This window comes from Falco peregrinus, chromosome 5 (genome assembly GCF_023634155.1).
Source record: "Falco peregrinus isolate bFalPer1 chromosome 5, bFalPer1.pri, whole genome shotgun sequence".
NCBI classification, from domain to species: Eukaryota; Metazoa; Chordata; class Aves; order Falconiformes; family Falconidae; genus Falco; species Falco peregrinus.
In genome coordinates this window covers 107,969,516-107,983,638 of record NC_073725.1, presented here as the reverse complement: position 1 = coordinate 107,983,638, position 14,123 = coordinate 107,969,516, and the positions used below count along the sequence as shown (strand labels likewise).

Below are 14,123 nucleotides of genomic sequence, written 5' to 3'. Positions count from 1 at the left end.
CACAGCAGAGGCCCCGGGACCCCCTCTCTTGCTGCCTCCCCTGGGGCGGACAGCCCAGCACCTGCTCTGCTGAGCGCAGGAGGTCACTCGGAGTGAATGGGGGGTGCAGACATTTCAGCCATGTGGCTCATTGCAAGCATTTCGGAGCCATTAAATCCAGGCCCTGAGGACTGAGGCTTCTGTCTCTCATTTCTGGCTTTACAACCATGTCCCTCCTTGCCTCTACCTGTTGCTTATCGTTCTGTTCCCCCCAGGCCTGCAATTAACTAAATCCATGTACTCGGCTCCAGCCTGGCCCATAAATCCATGCTACTGGCTCCACTCCCCTCCATGCAGGACGTGTCCCAGCCTGCCAGCCCCACCACAGCTCTCCCATCCCAGGAGACACCCCATGCAGGCACCCTGAGTTTGCAAGAGAGGTGGATTACGGAGCTGGAGAAGAGGGTCAGGACTCACAGCTCATCTCCATGGGCACGCCGTGGGACAGAGCAGTGCTGCCAGGGGACTTTGCTCCCATCAAAGGCACCACAGTGAGCTGTGGTGCTCTGCAGCTGCAGCACAAACACACACATGCGCACACACAGAGGGAGGAGCGATGATATCATGACCTGGCTTTGCATGAGCTATTTAGGGGAGTTAATTATTATTATTATTATTTTTCTTTTCCGTCCCTCCGCCTCTGAACAATGCCTGTCCCAGCAGGGCTGTGGTTCACACCATTGTGTGGGGCAGCCCTGCCTCAGGAAGGGGGAGATCTTTATCACCCCGGGCTGACCAGGCGAGGCGAGTGAGCTCATGTTGGGCAAGGAAAGCAAAGGAGCACCTTGCTGGCAGCCTGGGACAGTGCCGGCAGCCTGTGGGTGCTCTCCATGCACCTACCCTGTCAGCCGCTGCATTTGGGGGAGTCCCTGGGTACTGGTTTACCTCCACCAGCCACCATCAAGCCCACCGAAACCATCCTTGTCCCCCACAGTCCTGCAGGGCCACCAACCACCAGAAACCAGCGCAGCCCCCCAAGACTGTGCTGGGGCCACCCTTCTTCTGCATGTCCCCATCCCCTCTGCCACCCAGGCACAGTGACGGCAGTGGTATCAGTGCCTCTCCCTTGTTTACCCAAGAATGGGTCTAAAGTGCTGGCAGCCATTTGCTTTTCTCCCTGACCCTGCCCAACCCTAAAACAGTCTGCCTGGGGGTGGGGGTCGGAGGGGGGGGGGGAGGAACTGCACCCAGACACAGGCTGGCACTGCTGAGTGTGCCCTATGCCGCAGGGAAGGTTGGAAGGAGCCCCGTCCCCCAGGGTATGCCCTGGGTGGTATGGCATGGCTGTGGCTCCCCAGGCACAGGGCTCATCCTGGGCACAGAGGCTTTTAGGGGTGATGCTGTTTTTCCCCCGCTGTGAGAGCGGGCATCATCTTTCCCAGGCCCCGTGTTGGTATGGAAAGCCTGGAGCCATCAGCCACTCCCCACGGTGCCGCGCTCGGCCCCTTTATTTGCGGAGAAAGCCAGCCAGCAAGCTCCCTGGGGTGATGGTACAGCAGTGGCACTGCACGTGCCAAGCCCCAGCCTGCCCCAGGGACCATGGCCCCCCACCTGGCACAGCACCCAGCAAGAGCAAGGGGGGGCCAAGGCATCCCACCACACTGCCCATTTTGGAGGTGGCCCTGCGGCCACTGAAGGTGACAGGGACCCGCCCAGGAGCTGGCCCTGGCATCCCATCCACCACAGCTGGGGGGACTGGGCTGCAAGCCACCCGCCACAGCAGGAGGTCCCCAGGGCTGCCAGCAGCACGAGGAGCTGGTCCTCACCCACAGCCACCCCACGTCCATTACACAGCCCTCTCTAGGTGGACACTGCTTGCCGGGGCACACGGTTCCTCTCGCCGTGGGGTTTGGTTGTCTGTCCCTTCTTGCCCATGTCCACACCAGCCAGGGCATGCTTGGACTGGGCCAGCTTGCTCTTGCGGTGGTGAGGGCGGCTGCCACACCAGAGGCGAGTGCAGTACTCCTCCACCCGCCGCAGGTTTTGGGAGCTGATGAGGTGCATGATGTCCTTGAACCAGGTTTTGGGAGCCTGTGGTGCCAGCTGGGGCTCGGGGCAAGGCAGGCGCGGGGGGTCATCCCCCCACTCCCGGCGGAAGGTGTGTGCCAGCTGCTTGCTGGCAATCACCTCCAAGGCTGTCTTGGCCACCGTCTGGGTGAAGCCATGCTCCAATGTTTTGCAGTAGTAGACACCGGCATCGTGCCGGTGCAGCTTGCGGAAGAGCAGCCCTTGCTCCGTCTGCAGGATCCGCTCGTCCATCTTCACCTGTTGGCCACCACGAGGTTGGGGGGGGTGGTCCAGGTCTGGCCCCATATCCCTCCCGTGTCCTCACAAGGGGAGCAAGGCAGGTGTAGGGGAAACCTCACCTCATCCCGCTGCTCGTCAGGGGGCCTCTGGACAAACCACTGCACAGTGGCCTGCGGGGACCTGGGCACGCACTCCAGGAAGGTGCTGTTGTCCTCCGCGCCATAAAGCACCTTCTCCTCAACGCTCTCAAAATCGTCCACTGAGGTGAAGACAGACATGGGCTCACAGGAGGGGCAGAGCCAGGCTCCCACGTGTGTGGGTGTCAGCTCCCCTGGGCCACTGAGTGTCTTCAGTCCCTTTCTCCCCCCCCTCCCTGGGGACAGACCCAGGTGGAGCACCCACCTTCTCTCAGGGCACCCCTTGGTCTACAGGATGGGGAGACGAGGGTGCCCCAGCCCACCTGGGATGGTCGCAAGCCCCTCTGTATGCTGAGGGCTGCGGATGCCAGGACATCTTGGGGCACCTGGACAAGCCCCTCAGCCCTGTGTGCCCCCCTAGTCTCTCACCGGTCAGGTTCTGGTCCAGGCACTGGTGCACAGGGTTACTGTGGCGGACATCCTGGCGGCGGTAGCGGCGCTTGCCCGAGGGCTGGTAGCGGGTGCAGGCGGTGCCGTCCCAGGTGCAGTAGGGATCCCTGGCCAGGCAGCACTCAGCACAAACTGTACCATAGGTCTCACACTGGTGCAGCCGTACCTGGGCCACCCCCAGGCTGGAGCCCACGTAGAGCATTTGCTGGGGGAACAGCACCAAGATGGTGATGCTGGCAGCCCCCACAGGCACAGTGCCCAGGGTCCCCAGCTGGGACTCACCCAGGGCAAGCACCATGTGGGCTTTGAGAGGCTGGTGACAACAGCTCAGTCCCTCCTGGTCACCTGCCCTGTCCCCAGCCCCGTGGCCAAGCCACGTCTGTACTCACGCGCTTGACGGAGATCTCCATCTGGGTGATGGGCACAGGCACCTGCAGGGGAGGAGAGCAGACGTGAGGCTGGCAAAAACCTCTCCATGGAGAGCCTGGCTCATTCAGAGCCATCAGGGCTCTGAAGGGGCACCAGGAATGTTTTTGGGGAGGGTGAACACAACCAACCTCTCCCCTCACAGCCCTGAGACCTCCCAGTGCCCAACAGTGTGGTGACAGCCCTGATCCTCCATCCCCATGTGTCCCCAACCTGAGCTCATCCCACTGCACTCCTCCTGTGCAAGTAGGGTAGCGAACAGCACCTTAAAAACCTGCAGCTCTTCCAGGACGACTTCCTCAGTCATGGCTGAGCTTGTCTTCTGCAGGACCACCACCTTCAGCACTGAGCCAGTGTCTGTGGGGAGGAGGAGGAGGATGGAGGTGTGAGCACCCTGATATCGCACACCCCAGCTGCGTGCCCACCAGTAGCCCCAGCACCGGGGCTCTTTCCTGCACGCCCCTCCTGCTGCTCACCTGTCCCAAGGAAGAGGACATCGTGCTGCCCATCCTCAGCCTCCACTCGGTCCACCACAAGCTGGCGCAGGCGGTAGGGCAGGTTGGTCTTCACTAGGAGGGGTCGGCGGTGCCGGGGGTACACGGGCTTGAACATGAGGGGGTGAGCACGGGCAAAGTGCAGCACCTCATCAGGGAAGTCCTTGGTGGTGCCATACTGCCGCCGGGGCTCGTTGGTGGTCTTGCTGGGACACTGTGGGAATGAGAGGGGACAAGCTCAGCCCAGCCACCCCAGCACCCATCCCTCTTTTCTTCCTCCATCCTGCTGCAGAGCTGGTTTGGATCCTTCCCCACCTTCCAATCTGGGATCCATCTTCTCCACCTCTTTGACAGACCTCGGTCCCCAGCTGTCCTGGGGTGGATCCCATAGGGAGCCCATGCCAGCAGGTGAGAAGATGGAGGATTGGCCTCACCACCACCCCCAAAGATTAATCAGAGGAGCAGAGGGCATCCAGAGCTCCAGGGAGTCACTCACCACACCAGGCCGCGGGTAGGGCACCCTGCCCTCGTAGGCACCCCACCGGTGGTGGGGGCTCTCCCGGTGGGCAAAGGGCCCATTGAAGACCTCCCGGATGTCAGCCATGCGGTACACACAGATGGCGGAGCCCTGGAAGACATGGCTGAAAGGGCACATTGAATGGGGTGAGCAGACCCATGCTCTGCACTGGTGGCATCAGTGCGGGACATGGGAGCACCAACATCTCCATACACATACGGACAAGGGCAGAGTTGGTGGAGGCTGGGGAGCAGCCAGTCAGCCACATGGTGATGGTGACGGGGCAGGTCACGCGCAGCTGCAGCTGGACGTCCCCAGAGGCTGAAGCTGGCCACCCACCTGATGGTGCTGAAGAGGGCATAGATCTCTGGGCTCTTCCCATCCTTCGTCCTCAGCAAGAAGACATCCTCTAGGGATGGAACCATCGGGTTTCTCCTGGATCTCAGGGGCTTCCCGAAGCCGCTGACTAAGCAACCAGCCCTGGTTCGCTCCCCAGTTCCATGCACCACCCCTTACCTAGCTCATCAAAGTAGGTGTCGATGCCACCGGGGCCGGGGACAGAGCACACCAGCCGGGCTTTGTTGAAGGTACTCCACTTGTTGACCAGCACCCTCTGGCCACCAGCATCATTCTGCAGGGACAGGGAGCATCAGGGGCACCATTGTGACTTGGTACATCCCTGTCCCCCACGGTCCCCACCAGCATCTTACCACGCAGACCCGCACCACCCGGCTGACGATGGTGTGTTCCTTGCTGTCTGCCTCCACCACCTTCTCCGTGAAGAAGAAATAGGCTTTGTCGTTGTCCCGGTCATCGTTATCTGGGATCAAGTGGGCTGCCACAAATTTGGGGTCTACAAGGAAGAGCCAGCCATGTCAGGTGGGTCAAGAGGGCATGGAAACCACCTCTGGACCCCCACACCATGCTGGGGCTGGATGCTGGCCAGGAGGACCCCCAGATCTTGCTGCCCCGGTGCCCTTCCCTGTTTGTACCTGGCATGGGGGATGCTGACCCATGGCCAGCAGATGCCCTGGCCACCACAGGGCTCACGGTCCCTGACATTAGCCCAGCTGGAGGGGATGGAGAGGCAGAGGGGAGCCCATACCGTTGAGTAAGCGCTGGTCCACCTCAGTGCGCAAGGCGGAACGGGTCCCCATGCTGCGGAAGATGCCGGGATCACGGCCCAAGAAATCTGCGGTGAGGCCGGTGTACAGCTCCCCACCTGGCAAAAACACCCCACCACGGGGCTGAGAGCCAGTCCCAGCTGGCACAGGGACCATCCCTGGTCCCTGCACCCCAAAGGTTCTCAGTTCCCAAGGAAGACAACCTACCGATAACAGTGCTGGCAAAAGTGCGGCTGGGCTCATGCGGGCACCTTCCCCGGCCGGTCTCCACGCTGGCAGGGTCCAGGCTGAAGGTGTGCTGGGCAAGGGGGAGCAGGCAGGTGAGCCCTGAGCTGTGGCGGGGCCGTGCCTGGGCATGCAGGGCCTGGGGCTGGTCCCTGCCCCGCTTGCAGGCACCTTGCTGCAGGCATCCACAGCCCCAGCGCTCCCGAAGGGACCATCTGGAAGCGGCAGCCGTGTTTTTTGAGGCAAGTCGGATCCTATGAGGATGCGAAGCAGCCAGGGGGACCAGCCAGCCCCACCATTTGTCTGTCAGCCTGGCCGGAGGCATTGTGGTATGGGCAGGGCTCCTGCTGCCAGCACAGTGCCGGGCTGCGAGCAGCGGGTTCTGCCTTTCCATCCCAGCCAACCTGATTTATGAGCAGCGAGCTGGGAGGGGGGGAAACACCACCCATGCTGCAGCCCCTGGCAGGACACCAGTCCCAGGGGACATGTCTGGAAAGGCAGGGCCAGGCCAGAAAGGTGGGGGAGCTGGGAAGGGGGTAGTGCAAGGGCAAAGGGGCAACAGGGAGCTGGTTCCTGATACCCCCTAGTACTCAGCGTGAGGCAAACACCACATTCAGCATCCCCATGCAGTCTTGAAGCCCCCCAGAAGGGAAGCAGATGATGGCTATCTACCTCCCAGGGGTGTCCCACCAGGGACACTCAGGATGGGCACGCCACTGTGGTGCTGACCTACCTCACCACGGTACCCCACGTAGACAAAGGCGCAGACGGGGTAGAAGGCACCCGTCCCACAGGCCAGCAAGTGTGTCCGGTTGTAGGGGTGCAGCACACGGACGTAGTTGGCGCAGTCAGTCTGGGGGAACAGCGGAGGAGGGGAAGGTCACAGGGGGCTTGGTGGTGCTTCACCCAGCCCCACTCCTCGCCTCTGCCTGGGGCCCTACAGTGATGGGTGAGCCCCAGCCCTGGCTCCCTGGGATGCACCCAGGCTCTCTGCCTTCACCCCAGTGCCAGGGGTGCGAGATGGCATCTTGCACCCACCAACAGGGCTTGCATAGGCTTCATCTGGACTGCACAAGGACAGGGCTTTTTACTGGTCGTCCTGCCACAGAGAGCATCCTGGGGAAACCACGCGTGATCCAGCCATCACCTGGGCATCTCCTGCCCACAGGCACCCGTGCACTCACCCCATCACACAGCCCGTGCCAGCCGGGGGAGCAAGGTCACCTGCTCAGCAAGCTCCCAATGTGACTGGGACACAACACATTGTCCACAATTGGGACACAAAACAATGGGCTCCTACACCCAGCCCTGAACACCTGAGGATCCTTCTCTTCCCGGCGCCCAGGACGTGACCAGAGGCAGGGACGTCCTTCCCCATTGTGTTCCTGCTTGCCGGGGATGAAACAAAAGAAGGAAACGTGGGAGACAGACGGATACCCACAGGCATCCTCAGCTGCCTCCAGGACAGCCCTGATTGCTACTGTCTGGGATTGTCCCCTTCTACCAGGAACAAGTAGCAATGACACCCCTGGGGCCACAGACCTGCCACCTCAGACCTTGCGCGGTCTCTCCTGGCAGTTCCAGCTGGAAAAGGGCTCCCATCCTTCTCCTGCTCAGGCACCACCACCGTTAGCTCAGCAGCTTGCCCTGGCCAGCGCCAGCCCTGCCTGTCCCCCCATCGTCCCCCTTCGGTGGGATGCGAGGCCCCTTGTCTGCTGGGAACACCACCAACGGAGCTGCCCCGGGGGTTCCCAGCCTCCCTGCTGTTTATTTTCCCTTTGCAAAGAGCCTCTAAAATAGCAAGTTGAAAAAAAATATACGTTCAAGAAAAATAAGAAATCGAGCCTGCCCTGGCTTAGATCTGTCGGTGAGAGCTTGTAAAATAAACACACAGAGCGGGACGGGGCTCCCGGGAGCAATTTGTCTGGGCCAGGGGAACCTCAGGGACTTTCTCCCTGCCACAGTCCTCTTTCCTATAGGGGCAGGAGGGATGCAAAGAGGGGTGAGGTTTAGGGAGTGAGGTCACTGAACCTGAGCAAGTTACAGATTTCCCACCATCAGGGATGGCCAGGACGGGCCAGACCACATTGCTGGGGACTGGAGCACAGCACAGGGCTTTTGGTGCCTCTGAGCTCAGGTCTTGGAGCCCAGATACCCCTGCCCACTTTGTGTAGCCATGTTTGGGGCACACTGGCCACTGCTCTGTGGCCGTGGGGCTGAGCAGAGCCCCCGAGACAGCATTTCCAGAGCCCAGAGCAAACGTGCCAAATGGCCAGGCTTGGTCACCAGCTCCCTGCCTCAGTTTCCCTCATGCACCAGGATGGTCCCTTGCTCTGCCCCAGCATTAACTGGCCTGTGAGCCCCACAGGTCCATCCCCGGCAGGACGACACAGCACAGCCCTGGCAGGGGGGAGCCGGCTAGCACCAGGACACAAGGGGACCCCCCCAGCTCGGGGCAGAGCACGCATTGGGAACTCACCCCTGGGTCCTTCCCCTTCCGAAAGCATTCCTCAGTCTGCCCAGGGAGGGGTGGCCAGTAGATCTGAAACACAAAGGACCTGTTGGAGCAGGGAGGGGGGACAGCAAGGACCCAGCCCTGCAAATACACAACCCCAGGCTGCCAATGGCATAGGGACGGAGAGAGGGACAGAGAGAGGGAACAGCTCCCCAGAGCTCACCCAGCCCAGGGGTCTCAGGGCAGGACCCTTCCTCCTGGGGAGAAGCACCCTGGCAGTCACAGCCTGCAGCCGGGCTGGGTGTGGGTGCTCACACTGGGGATGGCCAGAGCTGGCCTGGAAGGGGGTGGACTTGTGGGTGGCCCGTGGAAAGGGTGCTGGGGCACAGCAGGGAGTGGTGGAGCCCAGGTCTCCTGCAGCCTTCGGCAGCTCTCGGACCAAGGGCAGCTTGGGTACACAAGCCCTTGACCCCATTGCGGTGACCCAGCACACCAAGGGGCACTCCATTTCCTTCTCCACTTTCTTCAGCTAGAAACAGCCCAGAGCCATGTTTAAAAAAACAAGAAGTTGAAATGGAGAGGGTGAAGGAGGAGGGGAGCCACTACCCAGCATTGTTGCTCTGGTCCATCACCTCTCCCACTGAGGAGCCAGGAGAGGTCTGAAGTCTTTGCTAGCTGAGCCCTGGCACAGCTCGCTGCAATGATGGATGCTTTTAGCTCCTTGTCTCTGCAGGCTTTCAGCTGTATATTTGGCCTGTGAAGGGGATGCCCAGATGAGGATGGGCAGCACCCGCTCTCCCGATGGCAGCTTTTTAGGAGAATGGGGTTTGAGACCCTGCTCAGAACCCAGAGAGCACCAGTGGGCTGCACCGCTGATCTCCTAGGCTGCCAGCCACAACTACCTGGCTTCCAGGCACCACAGCCAGCCCACCCTTGCCAGGCAGTACAAGTTTTCAGATGCATTTTGGGGCACTTGAGATGGGAACATCCTCAGGGCAGGTCCTGTTTCAGGGTGACTTCGCCTGGTTTGGTTGGGCAATGTCCACTCAGAGGGGCATAGGGTGCACAGGGGGCCAGGGTGGGGTCGGAGACCCCAGGGTGCTGAGCAGGACTCAGCTCACCCCAGCTCACCTCCTTGGGGTCTGCACTGGCCCTGTCCAGGAGCAGGGAGTAGAGCACATCCTTCCCCCCGATGAAGAGCCGGTCACGGTACTCATCCAGGTAGAGGGAGCGGAAGCCCAGGAAGCCTCGGTGGCCAAAGAAGAGGATGGAGCGGTTGGTGCTCAAAAGCTCTGTCAGGGAGGGAAGGAAGGGTCAGGACCAGCCATCCCAGCCTCAAAGACCCACAGGGCTCTGTAAGCACTGCTCACCTCAAATGTCCCCTCCCAGCCACGGCCACAAGTGCTTGCCTTGAGCCTGGGGGATGTCCTGCTCCCCGGCGGTCCCCACAACATCCCTCCATCTGCCACGCATGCTGGGGCCTCCAGCACACCCAGCTCACAGCCCACCCTGCTGGGACAGCACAGCCCTGGGGCCCCAAGCTGTCACCCAGCACAAGGACAGGAGGGAAAAACAATGGATAACACCCCACAGCTAAATGCCCTCTCACACCCCTGGGAGCACACACACACCCCCGACCTGGGGGCCAAGCTGTCAGAGGGGGCTGCAGCAAAGGGGCATCACAGCCAGGAAAACCAGAGAGGGGCAACACAACTGCAGGTGCCATGCAGGCTTCCAGCTCCCAAACACCCTTCACACAAGGATCCATAGACCCCTACGCTGGTGGCAGCACCAAGGGGTCCTGGCTGTTTCAAGGGGTGACCAGATGACTGCGATGGGCTCAGAGGCAGGAGGGTCCCTCCGAGCTGCTGTTCTGAGTATCATGGAGCTGTCCTTGGGCCACCAGAAGAGCTGCCCCCAGCCACTGTGAACAGCAGCATCCATCTTCATCCCACCCTGGAGGTGTGGGCATCCAGGCCTCACCCTGCCCGAGGTGCTGCTCTCCTGCCCAGCCAAAGACAAAGCTGCAGAGCCAGCAGGCAGCAGGGTCTCAGGCAAGTTTGCCATCAGCAAGGTTTGGTTTATCCACTCCAGACTCCTCCTGTGGCCATGCCACAGCGCGCTGGGGTGCACGAGAGCCTGGCAAAGGCTGTGCCATGCTGTCAGCCCCAGGCTGGGCTCACACAGAGCTTGGGAGGGTGGTGACAGCAGACACGGGGTGGGCAAAAAGCAGGTCCTTCCCCCTCCCTGGTGCCAGTCAGGGACACAATAGCAGGCACCCAGCCAGCGCCATGGGGAAATGGGCACACAAAGCCCGCCGCCGCCACCACCAGACCTCACTGTCGGGGAGGCTTCCTCCCCACCATGGCATGAAGATGGCACCTGGGGAAAGGCAGTATCATGGGGATGCTGTGTCCCTGGAATGGATGTCACATCCTAAAGCAACAGGGTCTGATGGTCAAAGTTCCCAAAGCAGGTCCAAGCCTGAATCCTGTGAGGTGCCAAGGGGACCCTTGTGGTGATGACAATGCAGAGGCAGTGGTGTGATGGATTCTGAGCGGGAAATAACTTTCAGGGTCAGCAAGCTGAAATCCCCAGCATGGTGGGCCCACCCAGCTGCTGCCGAGGGAGAGGGCAAGAGGGAGCAGCTCAGCTTCACCAGCCTCTGAAACCCCATCCCAGCGGCTGCCCCGACACCAGGCCAGGCGCCCCAAGCGCCATGACCGCCAGATGGAGGGGGAGGAGGACAAAGCGCCATTGATGAACGCAGCAGTGTCCCCAAACACCCTCCACTGGGGAAGGCTGCCAGCTGCCACTTCTGACCCCAGGGAAACCCCCAGCCTAAGCATCCCCCACGCATGTCCCTGTGAGAGGGGAAGCTGGCACTGGGACAAGCCCAGCTTCCAGCAGCCCAGGACACTGGGGTGCCAAGCTCTGCTCTTGCTGGGGGTACATTTGTCACCCCTAATGAGAAGGTGGCCAACGGCACAATGCCACCATCCTGGTGGGGAATGCCTCTTCTGGGACCTGCAAGGGAGACACATCCACCCCATCACACACAGCTCCCTTCCCCACCAAGTCGCTCAAGGGCAGTTCCAATACCCTAACTGGTAATACAGGCAGCATGGAGGGATACAGTTCCACCAGCTCCATCCTCACTGGGAAGACCCCTGTGCCTGCAAGCAGAGCTGGCACCAGGCACCGAGGGTCCTTCCACCCCATCTTTCCAGGGGGTACCCTCCTTCCCATGACCTCCCAGCATCTCCAGTCCTCCCATATTGCCAGGCCCAGCCCAGGAAAATGCTGTTGTCTCCTTCTATTCTTGCCCAGGAATATTTCCCCAGCTCAGAATAACATTGCCAAAGTTGTCAGGCTCCTTTTATTGTTTCAGGTGAAGCTTCCCCTTCTCCCCCAGCTCCGGCAAATTCCTCTTGCACCTCAGGTTACACCAGCTCTGGGTGCCTTCCCCTTCCCTGGCTTCATCTCCCCAGGGAGCAGCACCCTGCCATGCCCCATCCATCCCCAGGACCCCTTTACTCCAGGGTGTGGGTCTCATAGGAGCCATCCTCCAGATGGAGGGGTCCTTCAGGTGGGACAGCGGAGAGCTTGGAGGGCACCGGGCTGTGCTGTAATGCTCCCAGTCCACGTAGCAGCAAAATGCTCTTTCGCCTCTCAACACAAGCCACTGCTGGAAGCCAAAGCAAAAGGAAAAGAGTGGCTTGAAGTGAGAAGGAGAGCTGGGGACACGGCCACCCCTGCACCCATGGCACAGCACATTCTCCTATCACCCTTCCAAACATCAACCCATCACCAGAGCCACCAGCCATGCACAGCCCAGACCAATAAGCTAAGCACAAGCAGCTTCAGTTCACCCCAGTTTTCTTTCAGAGGTTTCTAATGGCTTTAATTGAAATTTCAATTTTCTTCTTTTTCCCCCTGGGGAGAAGGCGGTGGCAGAATTTGTTTCATGGGAAATTTCAGTTTCTGTTTCCAATTTGGAAGAGGAACAGAATAATCAGCTTAAGAAGGGAAAAAAAAAAAAAAAGCTTCAAAAGGTTGCTCACACCCTGTGGGAGCCTGAGGAGCTCATGTGGCCCCGGGGAGCCCCTCGCACCTGGGGGATGGCACAGCCAGGCTGTGCTGCAGGGGATCAGAACCTGAGCCCTGTGACCAAGCTCTGCTGGGACCCCAAACCTCCCAGCCCCACTGCCAAGCACAGCCCCAGGACAGCAGAACCCACCACGGGGCAGAGCCATGAGCCACCCTGGGCGCCTGCTGCCTCCCGAGGAAAGTGGGGCCACCGCATGCCTCAGTTTCCCCTTTTCAACAGAGAGGGAACCCCTGTGGCTGTCCACTCTGCCCAGGACAGAGCCAGGGATGCAGCCAGCCATGCCCCCAGGCCAGGGGACCCCCAGCCCGGGCAGCACAAGGGCAGCCAGCAGCTTTCCCCTGGCACAGGGACCTGCTCCACAGCTCCCAGGGCTCCCTGAGGGCTGGGCTGCCCCAGTCCTTTCCCCTCTTTGGGAAGGGAAAGATCTGCATTACACCATTTATTTTATTTTGCTCTTTTTTAGAGCAGGTTCATTGCTTTTAGGCCAGAAGGAGGAAATCAGGGCGCTCCGGACTCCTCTGTCAAGTTTGGCTGGCAGTAGCCTGTGGATTAAGCTGGCAGAGGAGGGGATGCAGCGGGCCAGCGCAGGATCACAGGAGTTTTAATTAAAACCAAGCGCTCCCAGCGCAGCACCCCGAGGGCCCCCCAGCACCCCAACACGGCGGGGCTCAGAGGGTGCCCGTGCTCAGCAGCACCCTGGGACCTGCCGGGCAGGGCAGCCCACCCAGCCGTGGGCCCAGCGCCGAGCACCCACGGGGGGTGATGCCCACCCACGCACCGCAGCACCCACCCGACCCCCAGGGCGTGCCGGTGCCAGACCAGCGCTGTGCCTCAGTTTCCCCCCACTCCACGTGGGAGACCATCCCTCGTGGGAAGCGGCGGGGCTGGCGCGGAGCCCGGCGGCGCATCCCCTCGCCCCAGCACCCGGCTCCCCCCTTCCTCCACCTCCTCCTCCTCCTCGGGGCCCCCCACGTCCCGCGTGCGGGACGGGACCGCGCCGAGCAGCCACCCGCCGAGACCCCAGACCACACCGAGCCCCAGCGCAAGGTGCCCCCCGCCAACCCTCCCCATAAACCCGCACTTGGGGCGCAGCGCCCACAGCCGAGGCCCCCCAAGCCCCCCCCGCAGCAGGTGCCCCCGGCCCGGCTCACCGCGGTAGGGCAGGCGGAGCCGGGGCAGGCTGCGCCCCGCCGCCAGCAGCGCAGACCCCAGCCAGCACACCGCCACCGCCGACCGCATCCCGCCGCTCCCGGGGCTGCCGGTGGCACCCAGCTTTTATGGGGCCGCCATCCGACCGCCCCCGGCCCGCCCCGGCCCGCCCCCGCCACCCCCCCATCCCCCGGGGCGGCGGGGATGCGCGGGGGGTGCGGTGCGGGGCGCAACAGCCTCAGCCCCCGGGGGCAGCGCCCAGAGCTCACACACCCCTAAATCGTCGCCTGCCACCAGCGGTTTAGGCTTTGCCGCAGCCCCCTCCCGCAAAGAAGTAACCCTGCCGGCCTCTCCGGCTCATCCCTGAGGATGGCTCATCCCTGGAGGCTGGGGAGCAAGGGGGGAAGCTGGGGTTCCCCAGCCTTGCCTTCCTGGAGGGGTAGGACACGGCACATTGGGCTGTCCCCCATGAAGGATGCTCAGCGTGGGGTGATCACCAGCAAGCACCTGGCTCTCATCTCAGCAGCCGGGCAAGCTGGGGACACCAGGCCGGTTGGAGAAGGGGGCTGAGCAGGATCAAGGGGAGCACGGGGTGCTACATGCAGCTTTGGTGCACCTACAGGGCAGGGCGGCAGGGGGGATGCACCACTGTTTGCCGAAAAGGTGCCTGCTCACCTGCACCCTGAGCAGGGACCCTAGCCAGCAAGCAGGACCCCATGGTACCCAACACACCACTCCCAGGCCACCCT

At 61.8% G+C, this 14,123-nt stretch overlaps 1 protein-coding gene across 1 annotated transcript; it reads right to left on the bottom strand.

Moving 5' to 3' along the window:
• Window positions 1-1,456: 1,456 nt before the first annotated feature.
• Window positions 1,457-13,470, bottom strand: SEMA3G (semaphorin 3G). Its single transcript, XM_055806755.1, has 16 exons — window positions 13,377-13,470; window positions 9,246-9,406; window positions 8,139-8,201; window positions 6,393-6,512; window positions 5,642-5,732; window positions 5,416-5,532; window positions 5,021-5,163; window positions 4,827-4,941; window positions 4,650-4,719; window positions 4,290-4,434; window positions 3,776-4,007; window positions 3,565-3,656; window positions 3,263-3,304; window positions 2,853-3,078; window positions 2,406-2,545; window positions 1,457-2,304 (listed from the first exon to the last, which is right to left on the bottom strand). The coding sequence occupies exons 1-16, from the start codon at window positions 13,462-13,464 to the stop codon at window positions 1,840-1,842; spliced, it is 2,310 nt and encodes a 769-aa protein (XP_055662730.1). The 5' UTR covers window positions 13,465-13,470; the 3' UTR covers window positions 1,457-1,839.
• Window positions 13,471-14,123: the final 653 nt, after the last annotated feature.